General features: G+C 37.6%; 1 protein-coding gene across 2 annotated transcripts in view; it reads right to left on the reverse strand.

Annotated features, from left to right (window-relative positions):
- Positions 1–5,933: 5,933 nt before the first annotated feature.
- The window catches only part of LOC103459552 (vesicle transport protein GOT1B-like), a 25,233-nt gene continuing 17,273 nt past the window's right edge, over positions 5,934–13,893 (reverse strand). For both annotated transcript variants that reach the window (XM_008401197.2, XM_008401199.2), the window contains one exon: positions 5,934–6,684. In XM_008401197.2, coding sequence (XP_008399419.1) covers positions 6,646–6,684 — 39 coding nt within the window. In that variant the 3' untranslated portion in view covers positions 5,934–6,645. The remainder of the gene's footprint in view (positions 6,685–13,893) is intronic.

Here is a 13,893-nt window from a genome sequence, read left to right on the forward strand (position 1 = left end):
TCCTTTGACAGCTCTCTAGTTTTGGCCATGGTGGAGTTTAGAGTGTGACTGTTTGAGGTTGTGGACAGGTGTGTTTTATACTGATAACGAGTTCATTAATACAGTGGAGGACAGAGGAGCCTCTTACAGAAGAAGTTACACTACTGTGAGAGCCTGAAATCTTGCTTGTTTGTAGCTGACCAAATACTTATTTTCCACCATATATTGGCAATAAATTCTTTAAAAATCAGAAAATGTGATTTTCTGGATTTTTTTTCTCCTTTTGTCTCTCATAGGTGAGGTATATATCTATGATGAAAATTACAGGCCTCTCTCATCTTTTTAAGTTGGAGAACTTGCACAATTGGTGGCTGACTAAATACTTTTTTGCCCCACTGTATAATGTTACTGTTTTTGCTGCTGACAATCCTGGAGGGCTGAGTTGAACTGAGACTGTAGCTGTTAAACAGACCATCGGAGAGAAGGTCAAAGGTAATGAAGTTATGAAATAAGCAAATTTGCTGCCATTTTACTAATTACACCCTAATAATATCTATTTAACCTCTACAGCAACTTGGCTGCAGACTGCTTTATAGATCTTAAAAGCTCAAAGGGGTTCCCTCTACATAATTTTTTTATGTTAGCACCTCTGATATCTAGATCAATTGTAAGACTGGGATATCAAGGCAAATAAAACTCAGTAAGGTCCTGGTAAGGCCCTCCTGACATTCAGGAGCCCCTAGAAATCAGGCACGTGCAGAGGGGGGAGTTGAGGGTGCTTGAGCACCTGCCCTTTTTGCTCCTTGCCCCCAAGTGCCCTCTTGGTCAATTTTTATTTTTTTATTTTTTATTTTTTTGTATTATTATTTTCTAAGCCAGGGGTGCTCAATACGTCGATCGCGGAAAGGTTTTGAGTGGATCTCGGCAGGTGACAAACTCAGAAGAAGAATATAATCTTTGCTCGGCTTAAGCGCAGGTGGTTGCCACGGCAACGGGTGTGCTTAAACGACAAAGAGAGAGAGAGAGAGAGAGAGAGAGAGAGAGAGAGAGAGAGAGAGAGAGAGAGAGAGAGAGAGAGAGAAAGAGAGAGGGGGGGGGGGATAAAGAGTGTAGTAGTGATTTTGAGTTGATCGTCTTTTCGGATTGTTTTATCTTTTTTTACCTTTGCTGTGGCTCATTACATCTGCTGTAGTTTCTGAACGTTCAATAAACGACAAACTTGTACTAATTACCTCGTTCGTTTGTGAGCTTACGTCACAACATCAAATAGGACAAATATATTTCATTAAGTTTTAACAAATTCTACCGCCATAATTATGTGAAATTAAATTAATTATATCCCGACTTCAGAAGATTTACCTTTACCTTTATTGGGCTCCAGAGAGCCCTTTATTGAAACTATGAGAGTCTGTAGTTTCTCATATTGAGAAAAACCAAATTTCAGATCCACCATGACTGACTGACACCTGCTGGCGTCAGGTTTGCAACCAGCTTCTGACTGAGAAACCAGTAAGCTGCTCCCAGTGTCAGAATCTCACTGAGGAAGAAACTGGATTAGGTTTTCTGTCACTTTATTATTTCTGCTATAACTGATGTATATTCGCATATAAAATAAGTCAATAGAGTTTAATTTGCTATTTTTATGTCTTTGTGTCGTGAGGTAGATCTCAGGCAGCTGGTGAGAGAAAAAGTAGATCTTGATCACAAAAAGTTTGGGCACCCCTGTTCTAAGCCCTCTTCTGACACATAACATGTACTAAAATTATTATTTATTTATTTATTATTTTTATACAACATAGTAAGCCCTCCGGTTACCTTGTTACCTTTTGCCCGTGACGCATGACGCAGTTGCCTCTCGCTCAGTGAGATACTCAACGTAGCGAACGTTCCAGATTACAGAACAGTTTTTGGTGAATAAAAAAAAACGGTTTTGGTGATGACGGATGACGGAAAACGTTGTATCGTTTCTGCTTCAGCTCGGAGTCGCGGTTTAAGCAGAGGTAATGAAATACAACAGACACTGACAGGCCTCTGCGTCTGCCTTTCTCTGAAGAACTRSTGAGCGGGAGGAGACAGCCAGGTGAGGAGAAACTGTTCTTATCTATCCATTCAGTATTTCTATCATACAGACATTAGACTGTTGTTGTGCCATTAGCTGCTAGCTAACGACTTTGCCAGCAAAGCAAAATAACTAAAAAGCTTCTTCCCTGTACCGTTAATGAAATCAGTCATTCTTCACTTCAGTATCGCTTATGCAATACGAGGCACATCGCCCGTCCAAAACTGATCATCTCCATAATGGATATATGTCCGATCTTCTAATTTCCTTGCTGCATAATGTACATTGCATTTATTCTAGCGTTACGTAAATGTATCTGAATGAGAATAACACTTAAATAAAACTCCAACAAGGATATTAATTTAGAATTAAAAATAACTCACCGTGAATTACCATGATAGATATAATGTATGTAATAAAAGTGTGTCATTAATGAAGGGGAAAAAACTCAACCCAAACTTTAAGTTGGGTTGAGTTGAGCTGTATAATATTTTTGGAGCTCCCTACAAATGATTTACTCCTAATTGTTACTGGGGAAATATGTCATGTATTGTAAGAGAATTTAAAGGTAAATTTAAGGTTCGCAGAGCATGCAGTTAAATTTTTTTTCTCCCAATTATTCGATGGGGGGGTAAAAAAACTAACCTCAGTTAAGTAAAATAAAATTGTAATCAAAACTTTTGGAATTCTAATGATTTCTTTTTTTTTTAATAAATCGTTTTGTTTAAAAAACTTTTTAAAATTAAATAGCAAATTTTTGTCTTGTGAACATAAAAGTTTGCAAAACATAAACTCTTATTTTCACACATCAGAAATCTTTTGTTGCAATTTTGGGCCCTGCCCACGACGTCATGTGAGAATCACAAGCAAAACTTTGAGATGCACAAATAAGTTTGTTTTGCAAAAAAAATTTACTTCATGAGACAAATGTGTGATTTAAATGTTTAAAAAAGTTTTTTTTAAGCAAAACAGTAGGCTTTTCTCATGATGACATGCATTAACAATTCAATTTTTGCTTTTGTTTTTTTCTTTTTTCTCCAGTTCCACGTTAAAGTTTGATGCAGCTCTGCTTTCCTGAACAGACCATCTTCATCTCCACTGCAGCAAACAGGCAGCTCTTTGTTTATAGATTACAGTCCACTAAAAGGTTGCATTGTGCCCTTGTTTATATTCTAAATAGTGTAATTCTGTAAATTCAAAATATGTCTGGTGGTCTAGCTCTGATTTACATACCTTGCTAAATTGCGGGTTTGAATATTGCAATACTTTCCTATAACAAAATAGACCTGCAGAAAGAAATTACTAATAAAATATCTTACATATGCATAGTTGTATGCTCTGTATAGAGATTTCCCTTAGCTTTGATTGTATATCTCACAATTTTGTAATTTTTCATTGCTTATTAAACTCTGAAAGCTGTGTGGCTTTGTTAATATTCTGTCCTAGAATGAAGTGCCCTTTTTTTGTTTTTGAGCACCTGCCCCTTTAGTGGCCTCTGCACGGCCCTGCTAGAAATGGTTTAATTGTAACACAGACCGTAGATCTAAACCTGTAGCATTCATTTATAGAGAATGACTGTGTTATTGACTTTTATTTAATGCATTCACCTGAGAAAAAAAAATTACATTTAGGATTTAATTAGGAAAGTTTACTTTGTAAAAATTTAAAGAATCATCTTGATAGTTTGATTGTTGTCTTACCATGGCTACAATATGGTGTAATCTTTGTGTTTGAGTGGGGTTTGTTCACCAATACATCACAGCAAACAACCAATAATCAGTAATAATCAATTAAACTCGGCCAATAAACCGGGTCTCCCTCTCACAGACTTCACCTTCTCTATATTTAAACATGTTAGTGATGCTGAGGTTCTTAGTAGAAGGGTTTTGGGGGGGCAGGAGGGTTCTGTCTAAGGCCCCATATTACCTTGGTCCGGCCCTGCATGTACAGCTGCTGCGATGCGTAACTCTGGAATCTACCAGAAATCCCCCAATGGCTCCTATGCCAGGTCGCTGATGCTTTGGGGACATTTTGATTAAATCCAAAGAATCTCAGCATCACTAACTGTTTTTAAATATAGATTTAGTGATATGATAGTGAGCCCAGATTAATTGGCCAAATTTAAAATCAATCACTGCTTTTTTTTTCTTTTTTTTTTACTATTTGCTGTGATGCATTTGTGAACAAACCCAGCTCAAATACAAAGATTACACCATAGTAGCTATAGTAAAAACAACAATCAAACTTATCAAGATGACTCTTTAAATTTTTACAAAGTAAACTTCCTAACAAATCCTATTGTTTTTTCTCTGTTGAATGCATTAAAGAAAATTTAATAGCATTGTAATTTTCAATAAATTAATGCTGGTTTAGATCTATGGTCTGTGCTACAATTCAACCATTTCTGAAAGTCTGGGGGCCCTACCATCATCTACTCAGTTTTCTTTTCCTTGATAACTCAGTCTTACAATTCTAGATCTGTGTTAACATAAAAAAATTATGTAGTTAACCTGTCTGAACTTTTTTTTTTATCTTTAAAGCTGTCTCCAGCCGAGTTGTTAGAGGTTAAACAGAAGTAGTAGGGCTTATTTAGTAAAATAGCATAACATTTGTTTATTTCATAACATACTTCATAACCAGCAAACGTTTCTCCTATGGTCTGCTTAACAGCTACAGTCTCAGATCAACACAGCCCTTCAGGTTTGACAGCAGAAAGAAACAGCAACTCTATGCCTGTTGGGGAAAAGTACTTTATTTGCTTTGCATTGCCCCACATGATGACAATGATGGAGTATGATCCAATTAAATATTAGATTCTTGATTAAAATGGGTTGTTGCTATGTTGTACGGTGTTTGAAGATCTTGTTCAATGTGCCCCTTTTTAACTTTGAGCCTCCGCCACTCCAAAGGTGCAGGGGCACAGCCCTGGAGCCGACAATGTAAGATGCTGGGATCTGCTCTCGTTCTTGGACTGCTGCTACGCAATACTGGTAGTAATATTTCACAGACGGAGCGCCGCTCAACCTCCACCAGGCAGTGAACTCTCAAACCGAACGTCTGCTTAAAGCTGCAGCATGCAACTTAAAAACAAAATATTTTAGATAAGTATTAAATATGTCTATTATGTTTAAATTAGTTTAATTTATTGCCAGATAACATGGTATCATTTATACCTAAAGCAAAAAAATTAACAGCCAATCCAGGTGGCAGTGATCTGTGATATATATACATATATCACTGATATATATAAGTTTGGGAACCTCTGCATTACGGAGTCCTTTTTTTTGACACTTTGATTTCTGTTTTGGGGGTTTTTCGAGCTACGGTCTTAAACTTTTGAAAACCTGAAAAAAATATGTTTGAGTGAGTGTAAATGCAGTTTTCAATTAATTCCCCGCTCAAAAGTTTTTGTCTCTTACGCTGATTTCTTCTTTTCACATTGTGAAGCTCGACTTAGAACCTTCTTAAGATCCAATAGTGCAAAATGCAAATTCTTGCAGTTTTTTAACTGCGTACACACACACACACATACACCATATTGTATGTATGAGAACATACATACATTAACAACAAATGTTATCAACATTTGTTGTTAACAGTCAGCAACACTGACTGTCAAAAAAGTTAATGATAACGTTGACTGACCAAGTTCCACTCCTCTGTCAGGAGGAGTGGATTGAACTTGGGAAAAGCTTGAGGAAGGAAACCCAAAATGTTTGACCAAGGCAGTTCAAAGGGAGTGCTAGCAAATACTGAGGAAAAGAATGTAAACTTCTGATTAGAATACATTATTAAATTAATCTCTGACATATTCTGTCATTACAGTGGCTTTTAGGCAAATAATTTTTGTAATTCTAACAAACAAAAGATGTTTGGTCTGGTTTTACTTCAGAGAGAGGGGAATAAGTATTTTTATTCAGTGTGCCTGAAATGGATTCACTCTCTAAAATGAGTTACAAAATATTAAACATTTTTCACCATATTCTAATATTTTTAGATGCACCCGTGACCTCAAGCTTTTAGCACTTTTAGCATTTGACTAAGCCACACCACCTGGTTGGAAAACCCAATTTGACACAGGTTTGGAATGAACAAAACTAAGTAAAATAAATTGGTACACTCATCTTTTTAAAAAATAATTTATCCTTAAGCAGTATCTGTCAACCATAACATGAAACAAATCAGACAGCTTAAAGGCAGAAATAGTGACATAATAGAATTACTGCAAAAAAGAAAGAATACTTATTCATATGAGCCTAATGCTGTGGCACAAAAATCAAATTTGGCAAGCTGAGGACTAACTCCTGTATGAACGCATCTGGTATGCTTTTGATGATCAATAAGGCTGATAATTTATACTTCCAGCATTCTCAAACGAATCACTCAGAGGAAGGATTGATAGGATTTATGATAACATTAATGAATCCATACTTGACACATCAGTGATTCAGAGCTGAGGTGCCAGAGATTGGTGGTATCGGCCGGTGACATTACAAAAAGGAAGCAGTGTTTGTCTGGAGGAAAGGAGAGTCTGACCATTCGCTCTCATTCAGGATCAGAAGGAACAGGGTTAGAAAAGCTGCTGCGGTGGAACTGGGTCCAAACAGTCATACCATGGTGTTGCCCTCAGTCGCCTTGTCCATGTACTAAAAGGAAGGAGAGGAAAGTCAGTGTCATTAATGTGAAAAGACTACATAGTAATAAATAAATAATAAAAGACTACATAATAATAAACAATGCATATTTTTATTATTATAAAAATATGATGGTATTGATTACGATCAATACCATCGTAATCTTGATGGTATTGATGGGCCCTATCGCCACCATCAAGGCACACAGACATTTTACAAAGTTATGCTCTCATTATTTCTAAGTTATATTCATAGTTGCACCATCCCAGAAGCCCTTCTATTCATAGCTGATGCCTGACTGGAGTTTTTGCAAAGCACTGTGCAAAGCACTGCTACTCAGCTTTTGAATTTTCCTTTTGCTTAAAATAAGTTTGGCAGGAAATTTTAAAGGATCACAAACCATTTTATTAAGGAAGCATCAGTGCTTTGCTGCTGTAAAACTTAGAGTTGGGGACTAGCAGCAGCTGACTAACTGACCACCACCTGACTAAATATCATTTTTTTCTGCTTGTTTACTCTAAAAGGTAAGGTAAGGTAATTTTATTTATATAGCACATTTTCAGCAAGAAGGCAATTCAAAGTGCTTTCAAACCAGCAGAATGGTGAAAAGACGGAATTTTGCAGTAATTTGCAGTATGGGTTGTTGTACTTGATTTATCTGAAAACATTTTCACATCTGAAAACATTAATTCCCTACTTTTACTAAAGCCTTTTTTGAGGTACCGAACTCACCAGTTTCATATGCGCATTCCAGGGCTTAAAGTAAAAAAAAATCCTGAGCCTGAAACTTAGTTATGATAGAAATTTACTATAGCGTTGCTATTGCCACAGTTTAATAAAAGGTGTCTTTGAATAGTGAACAATTGCTTCTAACAATACAATTAACAAGYTAAACACTCAAACTTAAATAAGACTTCAGTACATTTCAACTCAAAACAAAATGTAAAATGTCTGTGCCCTAAAGGTTAGCCTTACAGGCAAGAATTCCTCAATATTAAATAAGAGTCCTTTCAGTCAATGTTTTAGCAAGTAATTTAAAACGTGCAACATTACCAACGAAATCAGTGTTTCTCAACCTTTTTTGGGCCAGTGCCCCTCTAGCCTTTATCCAGGTCCCTCACCGCCCCCCAACAAAGAATTTGTAGGCTACTTTGCAGTGACTATTATTTTATTATTAATATTACTCACTATTGTATATGTTTTGATTTTTATGCTTGCTTCTGTATTTATCATCAAGATAATTTCCCAGAGAACAAAAAAGACATGGGATTAGAAATTATTTTTACAAGTGTCTATGAAAAATTTAATGAACATTCAACTTAAAATTTGTAGGCCAACAGCAGCCAATCAGAATGGAAAATATATTCTTGTTCTTTGCCATTTTCTAGTTCAATATTCCACAAAATGAGCAGATAAAAGATGTTCAACATGCCAGTTTAAACTGAACTATTTGCAAAATGACTGAACTCTGCAACATTAAAACATGGATAGAACTGTAACTACATTAATCATAGCTCTTCTTCTCATCACTGTTTCTGTTTCTGGTGGTGCAGCTCTGTGCTGCCTTCAGGAGAATGGGACATCAGAGTATCATATGTTTTCACATCATGTGTTGATTTTTCACTGTTCAGCGTCGGATTCTGTTTTTATGCCATAATTCACATCTAGTTCGTCGCTTCGTTTTATGTCCAGCTTCTCCTGATTCAGAGTTTTGCACAATGTGCGCCTTGGTTTTTTTTTTACCTCCTAAGGTGCAGGGCGTATCGATGGGGAAAAGGCAGACTGACATAAACCTTTTAAAACAACGGAAACAATTTCTGTATTCTGATTATTGAAATTTAAAAGTGCTGTGTTGTTCTATCATACCCGTTTCATACCGGACCACTTACAGCACCGGTGTTAACGCTATAAAATGAACGCTCTCTATCGTGGTTTCACCCATGGAGGGATTTCTTTATTTAAATGGGTTCATTTTTCAGAGGGATACAAAGTGAGGGTATTGTAATTTTAGTAATTACATGTGTTTATAAGAGCGATTTTCTGTTGTCCTTCCATGGAAGCGGGCAGCATCCAGACGGACAATAAAACACTTTTTAATATAAATTGCTGCTTTGACATGATCACAGAAGTGCCAAAAAATATGTACAAAAATCCTCAATAAAACATAAAATATAATCAGACACCAGACAAAGTGAATCACAGCAACGTCATCAGCCGGTGTAACGCTGACCTGATGTGGTGAAGCTACTTATCTACAGTTTAGTTGAGGCGGGCCGTTTGGTCCAATGATCGCTTTGCTTGAAAGTCTGGCCCCCAGACAGAGCTCTTTATGCCTAAGTTTCAAACGTCTGACTAAATAAATCTTCCTTAATTTATTTGTAAGTAGTTCTGTAAATGTCCTGTGAGATGATAACAACCGGAACTTTCAATATCCAGCAAGTTATTTTCGCAATTTACCAACTATTAAACGAGTGCCCCCCGGATTAATTACGCTCTCTGCAGCTGCAGCTGTGAAGTTGCCGTATTAACCCGATATTTGCTGGAAAGTGCAACGTCTCCCCTTTCAGAAACCATTGGAATTTTTTAGATAGCGCTACGTGTGGCGGAATTAGGGTACTGCTAATTTAGATGTGTTGCCGCCGACACGTTCCTGTCTAGAAGGGTTAAGCCCGGAGACTGCAGTTTGGTTGAGGCGGACCGTTTGGTCAAAAGCCGGAAATCCGGCCCCTGGCCGGAGCTCTTTAAACCCTGGCATTCACTGAACCCTTCTGTAGTGATAAATAAAATATGATTTTTTTCCCCCCAAATTCAAGACATAAGGGTGACCCAACTAGAGTCAAGTTGGGTCACACCAAGATCACAAAGTCTTCTTAAAGGTAGAGTCTCTGAGAACAGTTCTTCAAAATATAGTCAGTGTTTTCAGCAAAGTTGAGCTGACTGTTCAGGAACGACCCAAGGTATTTAAAATTTGGCAGAGTTTCAACAGGTTGGCCATCGAGAGAAACTGGAACCACTTTAAGATCTCGTTTAGGCATAGGCGTAGGAAGCGGGGGGACGAGGGGGACATGTCCCCCCCAATATTGGAGAGAGCCATATTCGTCCCCCCCAATAATTTCACAGCAGTTGCGAAGAATTTTAAAATCTTCCACTCGCATGCTTTTATTTTGAGGGCGCACAACAGCGCATTCAGCAGAGCGCTTCCTCCCTCTCCCCCCTCTGAAGGCTCAGAGTATCAGCAGACGGAGTTAGAAATTCCGTTTGAATGAGGTAATGATCTGTCAGGAATTTTGCCATGAATATCGCTCGTTTATAACATCTTGTTGTCAGTTTACTTTCATATATAGAACTAAATCTTTTTGGTTAAGCAGTTTTAATTCTGGAATAGTCACATGTCCAAAATTTTACAGCTAACTTTATTTAAAAGTTAGCTAGTCTAGTCACAATGTTTTATTTCATCAGTAGCAAAACAGCAGCAAAATAATCCTTTAAATTATTCAAAGTGAGCAACAACTTATCATAGTTGACCACTCAACATGTATTTAAGCTAAATATCTAAATAATATTATTTAAATATTTAGGAAAACAGCAGTGCTAGAATTATGTTGAAGAAAGGTGAAGAAGCTCTGGTGAGGTCTTCATTTAGTTTATTGAAATATGTATTAACTGTTTTTAATTTTTAAATAAACTAAACTATTTTGTTATGAGAGGAGCAGGTCAGGGAAGACATAGGAGAGCCAGGTGGAGTTTCAGAGTGTGAAGATATAAAAATCATATTAATTATAATAGAACCAAAAAGGAAAACAGGTGGAGACTGATGTCAGGTTGATTTCTTTCAACATTTCAATATTTTTTTCATTATTTCCACACTATAAGGGTAATGGTTAGGAGACAATAAAAAAAGTGCTTGAGGAGAGGTTTAAAAATAAATTTGTGAAAGATTTTGCTACACAGTAAATAGAGTTGAGATGTATAACAATGTATACATCTGAAAATTAAGTTGTTTAAATTCTCATTCTGTATGATAAAAACATACTTTTTATATTTAGTTCACATTCTGACACTGTACATTACTGTAGTGTCTGTTGTAAATCCATGAATCCATGCAGGAGCATCAGGCTTCAGAGAGTCAGAGGGAGGCAGAGACAGAAACAGGGAGGGAGGCAGTGTTTCTGTCAGTTAAATGTTTGTGGCTGAAAATGACAGGAGAAAAAAAACATTTAGGTTTTTTGCCTCAGTGTTTTTATGGCTCATGTTTGGTAAGTTACTGAATTCAGGGCTGAAAAGTGAGACTGAGTTATCAGTGAGGAGCTAAGGTGTCTGTTAGACATGAGAAGTATCATTTTTATTTATGTTGTAGATCAAACTGTTGCACTGATGTAGAGAGTTGTTCAAGAAGAACAAAACTTGTTTTTTAGACTTTATTTTTGTTGGTCAAACAACAAAAAATGTTTGACCAACAACAATTTTTGTTGTTGGTCAACAAAAATTGACCAACAACAATAATTGACAATATTGAGTTTAAAACTGTCGAGTCCTATTTTATGAGCTGTTTTCTACTTTGGTTTTAGAAAGAGGCACAACCAGTTCAATTGGCAGTCAATTTATATCAGTGCATTTTGACCAATAATCAAATGTCTTTTGACCAATAAAATATATCAGATCTGCACAGTGGCGCAGTTGGTAGAGCTGTTGCCTTGCAGCAAGAAGGTTCTGGGTTCGATTCCCGGCCTGGGGTCGGGAATCATGTTCTCCTTGTGCATGCGTGGGTTTTCTCCGGGTACTCCGGTTTCCTCCCACAGTCCAAAAACATGACTGTCAGGCCTCTCTAAATTGTCCCTAGGTGTGAGAGTGTGTGTGCATGGTTGTTTGTCCTGTGTGTCTCTGTGTTGCCCTGCGACAGACTGGCGACCTGTCCAGGGTGTACCCCGCCTCTCGCCTGGAACGTTAGCTGGAGATGGGCACCAGCAACCCTCCCGACCCCACTGAGGGACAAGGGTGAAAGAAAATGGACCAGAGTATGCAGCTTGCTAGTTGTGAGGCAAATTCTAAAGTGAGTGTTCATCCTGGAATGACGGTCATTATACTCTGCATAACTTTAATCTGATTATTGGATTGTAAATAGTAACATGTCAGAATACTTGTTACTCTTAAGATATTCTTAAGATAATGAAAAATTACTAAGAAATAATACAAATTTTGCGGTATTCTGATATAGTAATGTAATTATATTAGTTGTGTTACCACAACTAATATAATTAGTTGTGGTAACTACTAATTATATTAGTAGTTACCACTAGAGGCAGTGGCCCACGCCACTGCCTCTAGTGGCGTGGGCCACTAGAGGCAGTAGCAATCCTGAAAAGATGCGACTAAGGAGCAGATTTTGAAGCACACCGAAAGCTACAGAATTTGGTAAAAACGGTGAGTTTTGCTGAAGTAATTAAAGACACAAGTTCAAATCCATGCTGAGAGTTGAACTCCTTCAATCAGTGGTCCTCCACAGCACTGATTAGCTAAGCAATGTAACGTGATCCTCTGCACGAAGTGATGGCAAAGTGGGGCGCGTCCAGTGGCGGAGCTAGACTTTTAAAGTTGGGGGGGGAAGGGGGGGGCCAGGACTACCTCTGAGGGGGCAAAATTTTAAATGTGTGTGCGCCAACACATTCTCACTCCCGACTCGTCATATGTTGACGCTTGGGCAGGTTCCCTCAGCGTCACATGTTGACACATCGGGTACCATCTTCGCGTCAATAATTGAGGAGAAGGGTTCTCTCATTGAATGCTGTACCGCTCCCTAAGCGTCCAAAACTGGCGATCTAGGAACGAATAAGATGACGAGTCTATTCTATTTTTTTAAAAACCTTTATTTACAATTTATGTGCTAGTTTGAACAGGATATTAAGAATATTTACTACAAATACATGTCAGATGTATCGGTCATAAGACTTTAATTCAGTATTTAAAAATAACTCAGTAAAATATAAAACCGGAGGGTTTTTGTTGTGGTTGTTGTTTAGCTTGATTTAAAAGCCCCCTTTTTAATTTACCAACTATTTTTGAGTATGATATCAATGATTTACACCAAATAAATTTAAGAAAACTTAAGATGTATTTTCTTTTGTGATTGTATGCAAACTGTTCTGTAAGCGTTTTAATATTTTTTATTAAAATAATAAAAATAAGGATGGATCCCACAAAAACCCAAGAAGAAGAATAAGCTGACGTCATCATATGCGACACTTACACTCCGGTGAGTAGAAACCTGCATCTGTCAAAATGTTTTTGTACTCTAAAACCAAAAATAACTCCAAAGTGTTACGATATAAAGTTACTGATGGTAGTTTTAGGACTTAATGGCAGTAGGATTGCGAGGCAAATGGTTGAAGACACGTTTGTAAAATTTTTTTTTGCCGGAAAATATACGGTGGAAGCTAGCTAAATTAGCCTCTCGGTACAATTACCAGTCTACAGGTAATTGTATCTGTAGACTGCACCTATGCTTAATACATTTAATTAGTCATGATAGAGTCACATAATAGTGTTTATAGTCATGCTTGTTGTTGCCACTTTGTAAAATTGGAGGGTTTCTAAAAACATCAGTGCCCCTAGGCTGTGATGATCTTTAAAGTTTTGTTTATGAACCCTGTCTGAATACACTGATTGCAACTAGGTCATTTACTTGAATTAAAAATTTACTTGCATCAGTACAGGCAAATTTCTTTCCTCCTGTCTATGTTATTTATTGCTGTTGCAAGCCAGATGAAGAGAAGTAAAGAGCTGAGAACCTGATCTTTGAACAGACAAAGACCATATGTCAGGAGCAGCCTGGGATGCTTCTTGAAGAGTATCCAATGATGATACCAGAGAACCAGGAAGATACTGCGATAGTGCTTGATCTTGTTCTTGTTTCTCCTCCTGTTGTCCCATCCTCTCAGTCTTTTCAGAAGAAGAAAAGACCAAGAAGCACCTCTCCAGCTGCCTCTCCTCCCACTCCGTCATCTGTCTCCCCCATAGACCAGCCACATCTGCATTCATGTCGCCTGCTGACCATGCCGTCTCCTTAAGTCAGGGTGACATAAGTTTTGTTTTCTTTACATTCATCCCTTGTCCCTAGTGTCAGGAGGGTTGCTGGGGTACACCCAGGACAGGTTGCCAGTCTGTCGCAGGTCAACACAGAAACAGACAGGACACACAACCACGCACACACACACACACACACAC

This window comes from Poecilia reticulata, linkage group LG23 (genome assembly GCF_000633615.1).
Source record: "Poecilia reticulata strain Guanapo linkage group LG23, Guppy_female_1.0+MT, whole genome shotgun sequence".
NCBI classification, from domain to species: domain Eukaryota; kingdom Metazoa; phylum Chordata; class Actinopteri; order Cyprinodontiformes; family Poeciliidae; genus Poecilia; species Poecilia reticulata.